Here is a 14,243-nt window from a genome sequence, read left to right on the forward strand (position 1 = left end):
TGTGTTATGTTGTACTAGATTGTGCTTTGTTGGTCTAGCTGTGTTGCGTTGTGCTAGCTGTGTTGTGTTGTGCTAGTTGTGCTGTGTTGTGCTAGCTGTGTTGTGATGTGTTGTGCTAGCTGTGTTGTATTATGTTGTGCTAGCTGTGTTATGTTATGTTGTGCTAGATTGTGCTTTGTTGGTCTAGCTGTGTTGTGTTGTGCTAGCTGTGTTGTGTTGTGCTAGCTGTGTTGTGCTAGCTGTGTTGTGTTGTGTTGTGTTGTGCTAGCTGTGTTGTGTTGTGCTTGCTGTGTTGTGTTGTGCTAGCTGTGTTGTGTTGTGCTTGTTGTGCTTGCTATGTTGTGTTGTGCTAGCTGTGTTGTGTTGTGCTTGCTGTGTTGTGTTGTGCTAGCTGTGTTGTGCTTGCTGTGTTGTGTTGTGCTAGCTGTGTTGTGTTGTGCTAGCTGTGTTGTGTTGTGCTTGCTGTGTTGTGTTGTGCTAGCTGTGTTGTGTTGTGCTTGTTGTGCTTGCTATGTTGTGTTGTGCTAGCTGTGTTGTGTTGTGCTTGCTGTGTTGTGTTGTGCTAGCTGTGTTGTGCTTGCTGTGTTGTGTTGTGCTAGCTGTGTTGTGCTAGCTGTGTTGTGTTGTGCTTGCTGTGTTGTGCTAGCTGTGTTGTTTTGTGTCATGCTAGCTGTGTTGTGCTAGCTGTGTTGTGCTAGTTGCTTCGTCACATTGGCTGGCTGACAGTCCCAGATGTGTGTGTGTTATAATCGTCGTGGCCCATTGGGAAGGAAGTTCTTAACCAGCTGTAGATGCTGACAATGGAGCCCCTCTCATCTTCCCCTTTACTGACGATGAGATGAAACGTGTCTTCACAAGGAAGGGAGCACACGGCATGCACACACACACACACACGGGCCGACACTACAATGGCTTTGTGTTTTTGTGTGTGTACAATAAATGAGTGTTTGTGGATGTCCGTGTGCATAATAATGTGTGTAATTGACTTTTTGCCGACACACCGGTCGTCACGTGATGGATAGAACATGGGAATGCGTAGTATGCAGTCGCCATGGTGATGAGAGAATCGTGACATTGCAGCAGGGGCTGTTTTTGGCTAATTAATGCCGGTTGTTTCTGTTACGCTGTTGTTTTAATGTGTTACAGGAAATACATGAGCTTTGTGTTGGGTTGTATTGTGTTACGTTGCAGAGAAGGTCACGTTCAGGCAGTCTATCTTCCTCACATCTCCATAGGTAGAGGCTCTTTTCGGTTACATCCAGCTGTCAGAGTCAACACTGACAATACACAACATGGTGTGTGTGTGTGTGCGTGTGTGTGTGTGGTGTGTGTGTGGGTGTGTGTGTGTGTGTAGAGGGGGGGGGGTGCTTCAACCTAGACGTTCTATTTATGGCAACCAGCAATAAAAATAACCAACCTCACAGAATCTCTGTCTCTGTCTATCGGCATGACAACAAGGGTGCTGGGGATCACATGTACAGTCACGACCGAAATTATTGGCACCCTTAATAGAGATGAGTAAAAAAGAGTGTATAAAATAAATTATAGATATACTGAACATGGGGAAATGATATTATTTTATACCAGCACAATTACTCACAGAAAAATGAGGTTTCAATTATTTGAGCCCCTATGTTTTTGAGAAAAATAGTATTCTTTGTTTAAACAAAATATTTTTCTAGAGCAATTGTGTTTGTATAAAACAATATAATTTAGCACTTTTGACCACACAATACAGCTCATTATTTATATTATTTATTAATGCTGTATTTTGTGCTCATCTTTACGAAGGGTGCCAATAATTTTGGTCGGGACTGTATGTAGCTATATGGTGAGCTGGATACAGTGCATTCGGAAAGTATGCAGACCCCTTGACTTTTCGACATTTCGTTACATTATAGCCTTATTCTGAAATGGATTAAATAGTCCCCCCCCTCATCAATCTATACACAATACCCCATTATAACAAAGCAAAGATAGTTTTTCAGATGTTTTTGAAAAATAAATGAATAAAGTACTGAAATATCACATTTACATAGGTATTCAGACCCTTTACTCAGTACTTTGTTGAAGCACCTTTGGCAGCGATTACAGCCTCCACTCTTCTTAGGTATGACACTACAAGCTTGGCACACCTGTATTTGGGGAGTTTCTCCCATTCTTCTCTCCAGATCCTCTCAAGCTCTGTCAGGTTGGATGGGGAGCGTCGCTGCACAACTATTTTCAGGTCTCTACAGAGATGTAAAATCGGGATAAAGTCCAGGCTCACTCCTGCATTGTCTTGGCTGTGTGCTTAGGGTCATTGTCCTGTTGGAAGGTGAACCTTTGCCCCAGTCTGAGGTTGTGAGCACTCTGGAGCAGGTTTTCATCAAGGATCTCTCTGTACTTTGCTTCGTTCATCTTTCCCTCGATCCTGATCCAGTCCCTGCAGCTGAAAAAGATCCACACAGCATGATGCTGCCACTACCATGCTTCACCATAGGGATGGTGCCAGGTTTCCTCCAGACGTGATGCTCGGCATTCAGGTTAAAGAGTTTCATTCTGGTTTCATCAGACCAGAGAATCTTGTACTCAGGGTCTGAGAGTATTTAGGTGCCTTGTGGCAAACTCCAAGCGGGCTGGCATGTGCCTTTTGACTGAGGAGTGGCTTCCGTCTGGCCACTCTACCATAAAGGTCTGATTGGTGGAGTGCTGCAGAGATGGTTGTCCTTCTGGAAGGTTCTCCCATCTCCACAGAAGAACTCTGGAGATCTGTCAGAGTGACCATTGGGTTCTTGGTCACCTCTCTGACCAAGGCCCTTCTCCACCGATTGCGCAGTTTGGCCGGGCAGCCAGCTCTGGGAAGAGTCTTGGTGGTTCCAAACTTCTTCCATTTAAGAATGATGGAGGCCACTGTGTTCTTGGGGACCTTCAATGCTTCATGTTTGTGTACCCTTCCCCAGATTCATGCCTCAACACCATGTTGTCTCGGAGCTCTACGGACAATTCCTTCGAGCTCATGGCTTTGTTTTTGCTCTGACATGCACTGTCAACTGTGGGACCTTATATAGACAGATGTGTGCCTTTCCAATTCATGTCCAATCAATTGAATTTACCACATGTGGACTCCAATCATGTTGTAGAAACATCTCAAGGGTGATGATGAAAACAGGATGCACCTTATATAAATATGTATTCAGACCCTTTTTATTTTTAATATATTTACACAAATTTATAAAACCTGTTTTTCATTTGTCATTATGGAATATTGTGTGTAGATTGATGAGGGAAATCCAATTTAAAATAAGGCTGTAACGTAACAAAGTGTGGAAAATGTCAAGGGGTTTGAATATTTTCTGAATGTGCTGTTTGTCCTGGCTCAAACCAGGCTTCTGAAGGAGAGCTCTGCTGGTTGTCTAGAAGGAACACTGTTTAAACTATCTGTCTGTCTGTAGAGCTGCATCGTTTATCTCTCTATTCATTCTAACTCTGATGCCCAGCGAAGACGACATTTCAGAGAGAGAGAAAGAGAGTCCTTTTGTCCTTAAAAACGGCAACTACACAATTATAATGTTGCGTGTGTGTGTGCATGCGTGTGGCCATGCATATCAGTCTGTGCACCTGAGGGCATGTGTCTGGTGTGTGTGCATGTGTGTGCAAATGTGTGTAGCTATGCGTCTGTGTGTGTGAGTGTTTGTGTGTGTGTGTGTGTGTGTGTGTGTGTGTGTGTGTGTGTGTGTGTGTATGTAAATGCGTGTAGCTATGCGTCTGTGTGTATGTGTGCGCGTGTCTCGTGTGTGTCTGTGCTTGTTTGTGTTTGTGGCCTATAGTTGTGATTAATTCACTGGCCATTGTTACATAAATAGACTGGCATAGCTATGCCCTGTAGCCCTGTTCTCTGTCACGCTGTCTATCGGTCTCTCTCTCTCTCCCTCTTTCTTTCTCTCTCTCTCTGTCTCTCTCTTTCCCTCTTTCTTTCTCTCTCTCTCTCTGTCTCTCTTTCCCTCTTTCTTTCTCTCTCTCCCTCTGTCTCTCTCTGTCTCTCTCTTTCCCTCTTTCTTTCTCTCTCTCTCTCTCCCTCTTTCTTTCTCTGTCTCTCTCTCTCTTTCTCTCTCTCTCTCTCTCCCTCTTTCTTTCTCTCTCTCTCTCTCTCTCTCTGTCTCTCTCTTTCTCTCTCTCTCTCTCTCTCTCATTCTTTGCTCCCTTGCTCTGAGGAAAAGAGGAGAGATGCTCTGCACGTTCAAACCACTTCAACCGGATAAACGCTCTTCAGTCAGCGTGTTCACAACTAGCCAATACCACTGTGTTATGTAAACGAGTCTATGAAAGAGAGAGAGGTGGGGAGAGGGAGAGAGAGGAGGAGGAGAGAAAGAGAGAGAGGTGGGGAGAGAGAGGAGGAGGAGAGAAAGAGAGAGAGGTGAGAAGAGGGAGAGAGAGGAGGAGGAGAGAAAGAGAGAGGTGGGAAGAGGGAGAGAGAGGAGGAGGAGAGAAAGAGAGAGGAGGAGGAGAGAAAGAGAGAGAGATAGTTTTGACCCATATTACTGTTTTAAAATCACATATTCCAGAACACAGAACATCACAATGGTCTAGAGAACCGTGTTCAATGTACCTCACAGCTGTCGGTTGGGATTGGCTGCTTTAGAGCTGCAGTGTGTTTTGATTGGTCTGTTCTGACTCTGTGCTGACTCACAGAAGAGTGAGGGGGGATAAAGTAGGAGAGGGGGGACAGAGAACTAGAGAGGGGAGAGAAGGGGACAGAGAAACAGAGAGGGGAGAGCGGGACAGAGAACTAGAGAGGGGAGAGGGGGACAGAGAACTCGAGAGGGGAGAGGGGGACAGAGAAACAGAGAGGGGAGAGGGGGACAGAGAAACAGAGAGGGGAGAGGGGGACAGAGATCTAGAGAGGTGAGAGCGGGACAGAGAAACAGAGAGGGGAGAGGGGGACAGAGAACTCGAGAGGGGAGAGGGGGACAGAGAAACAGAGAGGGGAGAGGGGGACAGAGAAACAGAGAGGGGAGAGGGGAGAGGGGGACAGAGATCTAGAGAGGTGAGAGCGGGACAGAGAAACAGAGAGGGGAGAGGGGGACAGAGAACTCGAGAGGTGAGAGCGGGACAGAGAAACAGAGAGGGGAGAGGGGGACAGAGATCTAGAGAGGTGAGAGCGGGACAGAGAAACAGAGAGGGGAGAGGGGGACAGAGAAACAGAGAGGGGAGAGGGGGACAGAGAAACAGAGAGGGGAGAGGGGGACAGAGAAACAGAGAGGGGAGAGGGGAGAGGGGGACAGAGATCTAGAGAGGTGAGAGCGGGACAGAGAAACAGAGAGGGGAGAGGGGGACAGAGAAACAGAGGTGAGATGGGGACAGAGAAACAGAGGTGAGAGGGGGACAGAGAAACAGAGGTGAGAGGGGGACAGAGAACTAGAGAGGTGAGAGGGGGACAGAGAAACAGAGGTGAGAGGGGGACAGAGAACTAGAGAGGTGAGAGGGGGACAGAGAACTAGAGAGGTGAGAGGGGAACAGAGAAACAGAGAGGGGAGAGGGGGACAGAGAAACAGAGAGGGGAGAGGGGGACAGAGAAACAGAGAGGGGAGAGGGGGACAGAGAAACAGAGAGGGGAGAGGGGGACAGAGAAACAGAGAGGTGAGATGGGGACAGAGAACTAGAGAGGGGAGAGGGGGACAGAGAAACAGAGAGGTGAGATGGGGACAGAGAACTAGAGAGGGGAGAGGGGGACAGAGAAACAGAGAGGTGAGATGGGGACAGAGAACTAGAGAGGGGAGAGGGGGACAGAGAAACAGAGAGGGGAGAGGGGGTCCATTTGTACAAGAGAGAAAGATCAAAGTACAACACATTAACTTGTCTCTACTTCTCCATCTCTTTCTATCTATCTCCCCTCACTCTTTCCTCATAACATATGGCAATCTGTCCATCTCTGTAGCAGTGTGATCAGAACTAGCCAATACCAATCTGTCCATCTCTGTAGCAGTGTGATCAGAACTAGCCAATACCAATCTGTCCATCTCTATAACAGTGTGATCAGAACTAGCCAATACCAATCTGTCCATCTCTATAACAGTGTGATCAGAACTAGCCAATACCAATCTGTCCATCTCTATAACAGTGTGATCAGAACTAGCCAATACCAATCTGTCCATCTCTATAACAGTGTGATCAGAACTAGCCAATACCAATCTGTCCATCTCTATAACAGTGTGATCAGAACTAGCCAATACCAATCTGTCCATCTCTATAACAGTGTGATCAGAACTAGCCAATACCAATCTGTCCATCTCTATAACAGTGTGATCAGAACTAGCCAATACCAATCTGTCCATCTCTATAACAGTGTGATCAGAACTAGCCAATACCAATCTGTCCATCTCTATAACAGTGTGATCAGAACTAGCCAATACCAATCTGTCCATCTCTATAACAGTGTGATCAGAACTAGCCAATACCAATCTGTCCATCTCTATACCACACCTTTGCTCTCACGTTTTCCTCGCTCTCTCTTCCTCCACCTCTTCACTCTCTCTCTGCTCTCGCTCTCTCTCATTGCCAAGGTTACCCACATTAGTGTGCTGGCATGTGCTCAGTGCCGTTAGTAACCGTGGAGATGAGATACTGAAGTGGATCATTAGAGATTATGTGTGTTTGTGTGTTGTGTGTCAGACCTACAATGGAGTGTGTTTGAAGTGCGATGATCAAATTTAAATCCCAGCTATAATAATATACTTATAATTACACCTGCTCTTTCCATGACACAGACTGACCAGGTGGATCCAGGTGAAAGCTATGACCCCTTATTGATGTTACTTGTTAAATCCTCTTCAATCAGTGTAGATGAAGGGGAGGTGACAGGTTAAAGAAGGATTTTTAAGCCTTGAGACATGGATTGTGTATGTGTGTCATTCAGAGGGTGAATGGGCAAGACAAAATATTTAAGTGCCTTTGAACGGGGTATGGTAGTAGGTGCCAGGCACACCGGTTTGAGTCAAGAACTGCAACGCTGCTGGGTTTTTCACACTCAACAGGTTCCTGTGTGTAATAAGAATGGTCCACCACCCAAAGGACATCAGTCAACTTGACACAACTGTGGGAAGCATTGGAGTCAACATGGGCCAGCATCCCTGTGGAACGCTTTCAACACCTTGTAGAGTCCATGCCCCGACAAACTGAGGAAGTTCTGAGAGAGGGGGGGGGGGTGTTCCTAGTGTTTACTATACTCAGTGTATATGTCTGTTTTGTCATGTTACTAAGTCCAACAGTGTTCATCTCAGCCCTTTACTGAAACAGTGTTCAACTGATATCTCTCTCTGCTTCTCCCTCTACTCTCCGTCTCTCCATCCTTCAGCTGCGTATAGGTATCCATACAGGCTCAGTGTTGGCGGGGGTGGTTGGGGTGAGGATGCCCAGGTACTGTCTGTTTGGCAACAATGTCACACTGGCCAGCAAGTTTGAGTCTGGGAGCCACCCTCGATGCATCAATGTCAGCCCAACCACATACTGGTGAGTACACCTGTGTGTGTGTCTGTCTGTGTGTGTGTGTGTGTGTGTGTGTGTGTGTGGTTTGTGTGTGTGTGAGTGTGTGTGTGTGTGTGTGTGTGTGTGTGTGTGTGTGTGTGTGTGTGTGTGTGTGTGTGAGGGGGAGAATGAATGGCAATAGAGCAGCTTTCAGTCTCTAAGGACATTTGAGTAAGAAACAGTCACGTCCAGTCACTGCATTTGTGATACGTCATAAACACACACCCGCAAGCACACTCACTCATACACACACTCACACACACACACACACACACACACACACACAGTGACTCTGATGTTGAGTCAAACGCTGCCTGTGGAGGCACTTTGTGATGAGAACTGATCATAGTGTTCTCTGCCTCTCTCCCTCTCCTTCTTATCTCTCTTTTCCCCTCTCTCCCTGTCTATGGTGTCCCTTATGTGAGTCAGTGAGTCAAAAGCGTTGCCTTGGAAACCTCTCTATTTTTGCAGTCAAGGACGTTCTCTTCTCAGAATCACAAATTATTTGCACGACACAGAGGGCTAATTGTTGCAGATTAAAACCAACCTGTGTGTGTGTGTGTGTGAATGGTGATTAATAAATCCAGTGTGTGTTCTGCCTTCTCTGCTAATATCTCTGTGGACTCAGCGTATGTACACACTGTGTAATTGCTTGCTTGTGTGTGTGTGTGTGTGTACAGATACCCCCCTGCAGCACAAACACACAACTGTAGCTTGTGAATAATGCCTGGGTTTGTGATTGGCCTTATCTCATTCTGAACAAGGCTGCATCACTCCCTGGAGACTCACTGCTGTTTGGAGAAATAGCCAAACCCCACTCTGCAGCCCAATATAACACACAGTCATCATGTGTTTTTAAATCTCTCTCCTCTTTCTTTTCCTCTCCAGGCTGCTGAAAGACGATTGCTCTTTCTCTTTCGTCCCTCGTTCGCGGTTGGAGCTTCCTGATAATTTTCCGAAGGAGATCCCGGGAACATGCTACTTCCTGGAGGGAGGGACTTCCCATAGCCACACCTCCCTGACAAGCTCCCGTTCCGCCCCCCCAGAGCCCCTGAGGAAAATGTCCTACAGCATTGGCACCATGTTCCTGCGAGAGACCAGTCTATAGGCTCCCAAAACACAGACACACACACACTGCATCAACAGACACACACACACACACACACACACACACACACACACACACACACACTGCATCAACACACACACACACACACACACACACTGCATCAATACACACACACACACACACACACACACACACACACACACACACACACACACACACACACACACACACACACACACACATTGCATCAACATACACACACAACTCTAAACCTATAGCCCAAACCCTACCCCATGTTTAAATAGGAGACTTATAGAGATGACAATACCCTCCTACCCCAAACCAGGACGCAGTCCTCTTAACAACCTTCCTCGCTTGTCCATCTAGAAACAGACACTCCTCGCTTCACCAACTACAACCTGTTGTTACCAAGGGCAACCTCCCTTTACCCTTCAACCCCACCACAAACCAGACTTTGAAGGTTGAGAGAAGAGGTGGGAAAACAACAAAATCAACAGAGACAATATAATAGAATAATCTAGCAACTTCAAAACTAAACTAAAGCCTTCTGCTTGTAGAACACGGTGTACTGTAACCATGGATACCACGGCTGGCTGTCAGTCTGGGCATGGCAGGTACTGTGTTATTATCAACAACGCTCACAACTCAGTGCCTTCTTCACTAGAACACTCCAGACATACACTCTCAAACCCCCAACATGTGAGCTGGCTGAACACACAGGGAAATGGAACGAGGTCTGCAGCTCTGATGCTCCCCACAGTGATGTGTGTGACTCTCCCAAATCAGTCACTGTGGGGAGTCTATGTTGTTTCGGTCCAGCTAGCAGCTGAACCACTGAGATGTTCGGACATTTTCTCTTTCAGTTAGCTGAATGCATCCACCTCCCAGCCCATCTGTCAACACTAAACCATGGACATAAGCAAGCAGCACGTAAATCCATCCACCCCCCTCCCCTCCATCCACCAACTCTAATAACCGAGGTGTGGATAGGAAGTATGCCTGGGGGGGGGGGTCTCTATGTCATTCCAGATCTCTACGTCATTCTATGTTTTTAGAGCAATAACCTTGGGATCCTATCTCTGTCACCACTCTAGTCCCCAACCTCATTTCTCTCTCACACACACAAACACATATTGGCTTGTTACAAGTAAGAAAGGGCCCGCTTCAATCAAATACCATTCTAAACATATTTGATTTAGCTGTGAGGTTAAAGCATTAAAGATAATAAATGAAACAAAATAATCAATCAGTCAGTCACCCCATTGAGACTATGTTGGCTTTCCAACAGCATCATAATCAAATGTTCCATCCCACGTTGGAGTTCTACACCAACAGCATCATAATCAAATGTTCCATCCCACGTTGGAGTTCTACACCAACAGCATCATAATCAAATGTTCCATCCCACGTTGGAGTTCTACACCAACAGCATCATAATCAAATGTTCCATCCCACGTTGGAGTTCTACACCAACAGCATCATAATCAAATGTTCCATCCCACCTTGGAGTTCTACACCAACAGCATCATAATCAAATGTTCCATCCCACGTTGGAGTTCTACACCAACAGCATCATAATCAAATGTTCCATCCCACGTTGGAGTTCTACACCAACAGCATCATAATCAAATGTTCCATCCCACCTTGGAGTTCTACACCAACAGCATCATAATCAAATGTTCCATCCCACATTGGAGTTCTACACCAACAGCATCATAATCAAATGTTCCATCCCACGTTGGAGTTCTACACCAACAGCATCATAATCAAATGTTCCATCCCACGTTGGAGTTCTACACCAACAGCATCATAATCAAATGTTCCATCCCACGTTGGAGTTCTACACCAACAGCATCATAATCAAATGTTCCATCCCACGTTGGAGTTCTACACCAACAGCATCATAATCAAATGTTCCATCCCACCTTGGAGTTCTATACCAACAGCATCATAATCAAATGTTCCATCCCACGTTGGAGTTCTATACCAACAGCATCATAATCAAATGTTCCATCCCACGTTGGAGTTCTACACCAACAGCATCATAATCAAATGTTCCATCCCACCTTGGAGTTCTACACCAACAGCATCATAATCAAATGTTCCATCCCACGTTGGAGTTCTACACCAACAGCATCCTAATCAAATGTTCCATCCCACGTTGGAGTTCTACACCAACAGCATCATAATCAAATGTTCCATCCCACGTTGGAGTTCTACACCAACAGCATCATAATCAAATGTTCCATCCCACGTTGGAGTTCTACACCAACAGCATCATAATCAAATGTTCCATCCCACGTTGGAGCTCTACACCAACAGCATCATAATCAAATTTTCCATCCCACGTTGGAGTTCTACACCAACAGCATCATAATCAAATGTTCCATCCCACGTTGGAGTTCTACACCAACAGCATCATAATCAAATGTTCCATCCCACGTTGGAGCTCTACACTAACAGCATCATAATCAAATGTTCCGTCCCACGTTGGAGCTCTACACCAACAGCATCATAATCAAATGTTCCGTCCCACATTGGAGTTCTACACCAACAGCATCATAATCAAATGTTCCATCCCACGTTGGAGTTCTACACCAACAGCATCATAATCAAATGTTCCATCCCACCTTGGAGTTCTACACCAACAGCATCATAATCAAATGTTCCATCCCACGTTGGAGCTCTACACCAACAGCATCATAATCAAATGTTCCATCCCACGTTGGAGTTCTACACCAACAGCATCATAATCAAATGTTCCATCCCACGTTGGAGTTCTACACCAACAGCATCATAATCAAATGTTCCATCCCACCTTGGAGTTCTACACCAACAGCATCATAATCAAATGTTCCATCCCACATTGGAGTTCTACACCAACAGCATCATAATCAAATGTTCCATCCCATGTTGGAGTTCTACACCAACAGCATCATAATCAAATGTTCCATCCCACATTGGAGTTCTACACCAACAGCATCATAATCAAATGTTCCATCCCATGTTGGAGTTCTACACCAACAGCATCATAATCAAATGTTCCATCCCACGTTGGAGTTCTACACCAAAGAACTTCGCCATGTAAAATAACCTGTAAAAACACAAGTGTGTGTGCGTGTGTCCGAGCGAGCGAGAAGTAAGTGTAAGATAACCTGTGGATCTGTTATTGCATTAAACTCTGTACAAAATAACTTGTATGTAAAAAAGCCTATATCTATATTAAATATGTACAATTTAGAAATATTTAATAATTCAACAGGAAATATTCAATTTTAAAGATCATTCTATGTTGTACTTGTTGGTATTATTCACAAGTTTAGATGAGTACATTCACATTTCTGTTGACTTTTTTCTTTTTTTGGTGAAATGGTTTGACATATCTGAGTCGTCTGTTATCTAGGCCTGTAAATAACATTACTGATATATCTGGTTGGAAACATGTTGACATCTGTTGAATGACTGAGTTGTAAGGCACATCCTCTGTCAAATAAGTTGTCAATAAAAATCACCAGTTATGTTTAAAAATGAAGAATGTGTTCAGTTTATTATGTTCATCACATGATGGACAGGGGTACAGCCATTGATGGGCCTGGGAGGGTATAGACCCACCCACTGGGGAGCCAGGGCCAGCCAATCAGAATGAGTTTTTCCCCATAAAAGGGCTTCATTACAGACAGAAATACTTCTCAGTTTCATCAGCTGTCCGGGTGGCTGGTCTCAGATGATCCCACAGGTGGAGAAGCCGGATGTGGAGGTCCTTGGCTGGCGGGGTTACACATGGCCGATTGGACGTACTCACAAATGATCAAAACAATGATGTATAATAGAGAAATTAACATGACATGTTCTGGCAACAGCTCTGGGGGACATTCCTGCAGTCAGCATGACAATTACACACTCCCTCAAAACGTGAAACATCTGTGGCATTGTGTTGTGTGACCAAAATGCACATTTTAGAAGGGCCTTTCATTGTCACCAGCACAAGGTGCACCTGTGTAATGATCATGCTTTTTAATCAGCTTCTTGATATGTCACAACTGTCAGGTGGATGGATTATCTTGGCATTGGAGAAATGCTCCCAATCAGGGGTTTAAACAAATTTGAGAGAAATAAGCTTTGTGTGTGTATGGAAAATCACTGGGATCTTTTATTTCAGATCATGAAATGTGACCAACACTTTACATGTTGCGTTTATATTTGTGTTCAGTATAGCTCAACAGGAAATCAGACGTTCACACATTCACACAGACACACAGACACCATGTTTCCTCTGTGACTGACAGGACACGCTGTTTCATTGTTGATAACCACACCCCTCTGATATATAGTGCAGAACCACACCCATCTCTCTGTCACACACACTTTTGCATGTGCACATACAGGATCGCTGATAACATGATAGTATGATGTCTGCCCACTAGGACCTGGCTTGTCACCTGTTGTTTTCCATCAATGCAGATGGAGGAATGGAGACAAGGAGATGAAGCCCGTTTACACCGTGCAGTCAGAGTGTCTACTCCGTGATGGTGAGGTTGACCTGAGAGTCGTGACCTTGGTGAGCCAGATGCTAGATCAGATATAGCTCATCCTAAAACACAAACAACACTACATTACAAAGATACCTTGCATACACACACGCACCTGCATACATTTCCACCTATTTTTTTCTCCCCTGCCGTTGCCTCTCAGGCCTTATGAGTCTCTGGCTCTCAGGCCTTATGAGTCTCTACCTCTCAGGCCTTATGAGTCTCTGCCTCTCAGGCCTTATGAGTCTCTACCTCTCAGGCCTTATGAGTCTCTGCCTCTCAGGCCTTATGAGTCACTACCTCTCAGGCCTTATGAGTCACTACCTCTCAGGCCTTATGAGTCTCTACCTCTCAGGCCTTATGAGTCTCTACCTCTCAGGCCTTATGAGTCTCTACCTCTCAGGCCTTATGAGTCACTACTTCTCAGGCCTTACGAGTCTCTGCCTCTCAGGCCTTATGAGTCTCTGCCTCTCAGACCTTATGAGTCTCTGCATCTCAGGCCTTATGAGTCTCTGCCACTCAGGCCTTACGAGTCTCTGCCTCTCAGGCCTTATGAGTCTCTGCCTCTCAGACCTTATGAGTCTCTGCCTCTCAGGCCTTATGAGTCTCTACCTCTCAGGCCTTAAGAATCTCTGCCTCTCAGACCTTATGAGTCTCTGCCTCTCAGGCCTTATGAGTATCTGCCATTTGTAGACAACATTCTTTTTTTCTTTATGTAACTAGGCAAGTCAGTTAAGAACAAATTCTTATTTTCAATGACGGCCTAGGAACAGTGGGTTAACTGCCTGTTCAGGGGCAGAACGACAGACCTTGTCAGCTTGGGGGTTTGAACTTGCAACCGTCCGGTTACTAGTCCAACGCTCTAACCACTAGGCTACCCTGCCTAGTGGTATGTGATGCATACACACGCACGCACACCCACATATTCTAACTAACACCTGTGCCCTCCTCACCCTTCTACCCTCTCTCCCCCATCACCACTCCCCTCCTACCTTCTCTCCCCCTCAAAACCCCCTCTCTCCTCTGCCCTTTCCCCATTCTACCTTCTCTCCCCATCACCACTCCTCATCCTAGCCCCCTCTCCCCATCACCTTTCCCCCTCTTCCCCCTACTACCCCTCT

At 45.7% G+C, this 14,243-nt stretch overlaps 1 protein-coding gene across 1 annotated transcript in view; it reads left to right on the top strand.

Moving 5' to 3' along the window:
* The window catches only part of LOC135546648 (guanylate cyclase soluble subunit alpha-2-like), a 62,887-nt gene extending 52,791 nt beyond the window's left edge, over window positions 1–10,096 (top strand). The window contains exons 8-9 of the mRNA XM_064975243.1: window positions 7,334–7,488; window positions 8,392–10,096. Coding sequence (XP_064831315.1) covers window positions 7,334–7,488; window positions 8,392–8,611 — 375 coding nt within the window. The 3' untranslated portion in view covers window positions 8,612–10,096. The remainder of the gene's footprint in view (window positions 1–7,333; window positions 7,489–8,391) is intronic.
* Window positions 10,097–14,243: the final 4,147 nt, after the last annotated feature.

The sequence above is a fragment of the Oncorhynchus masou genome, chromosome 9 (assembly GCF_036934945.1).
Source record: "Oncorhynchus masou masou isolate Uvic2021 chromosome 9, UVic_Omas_1.1, whole genome shotgun sequence".
NCBI classification, from domain to species: domain Eukaryota; kingdom Metazoa; phylum Chordata; class Actinopteri; order Salmoniformes; family Salmonidae; genus Oncorhynchus; species Oncorhynchus masou.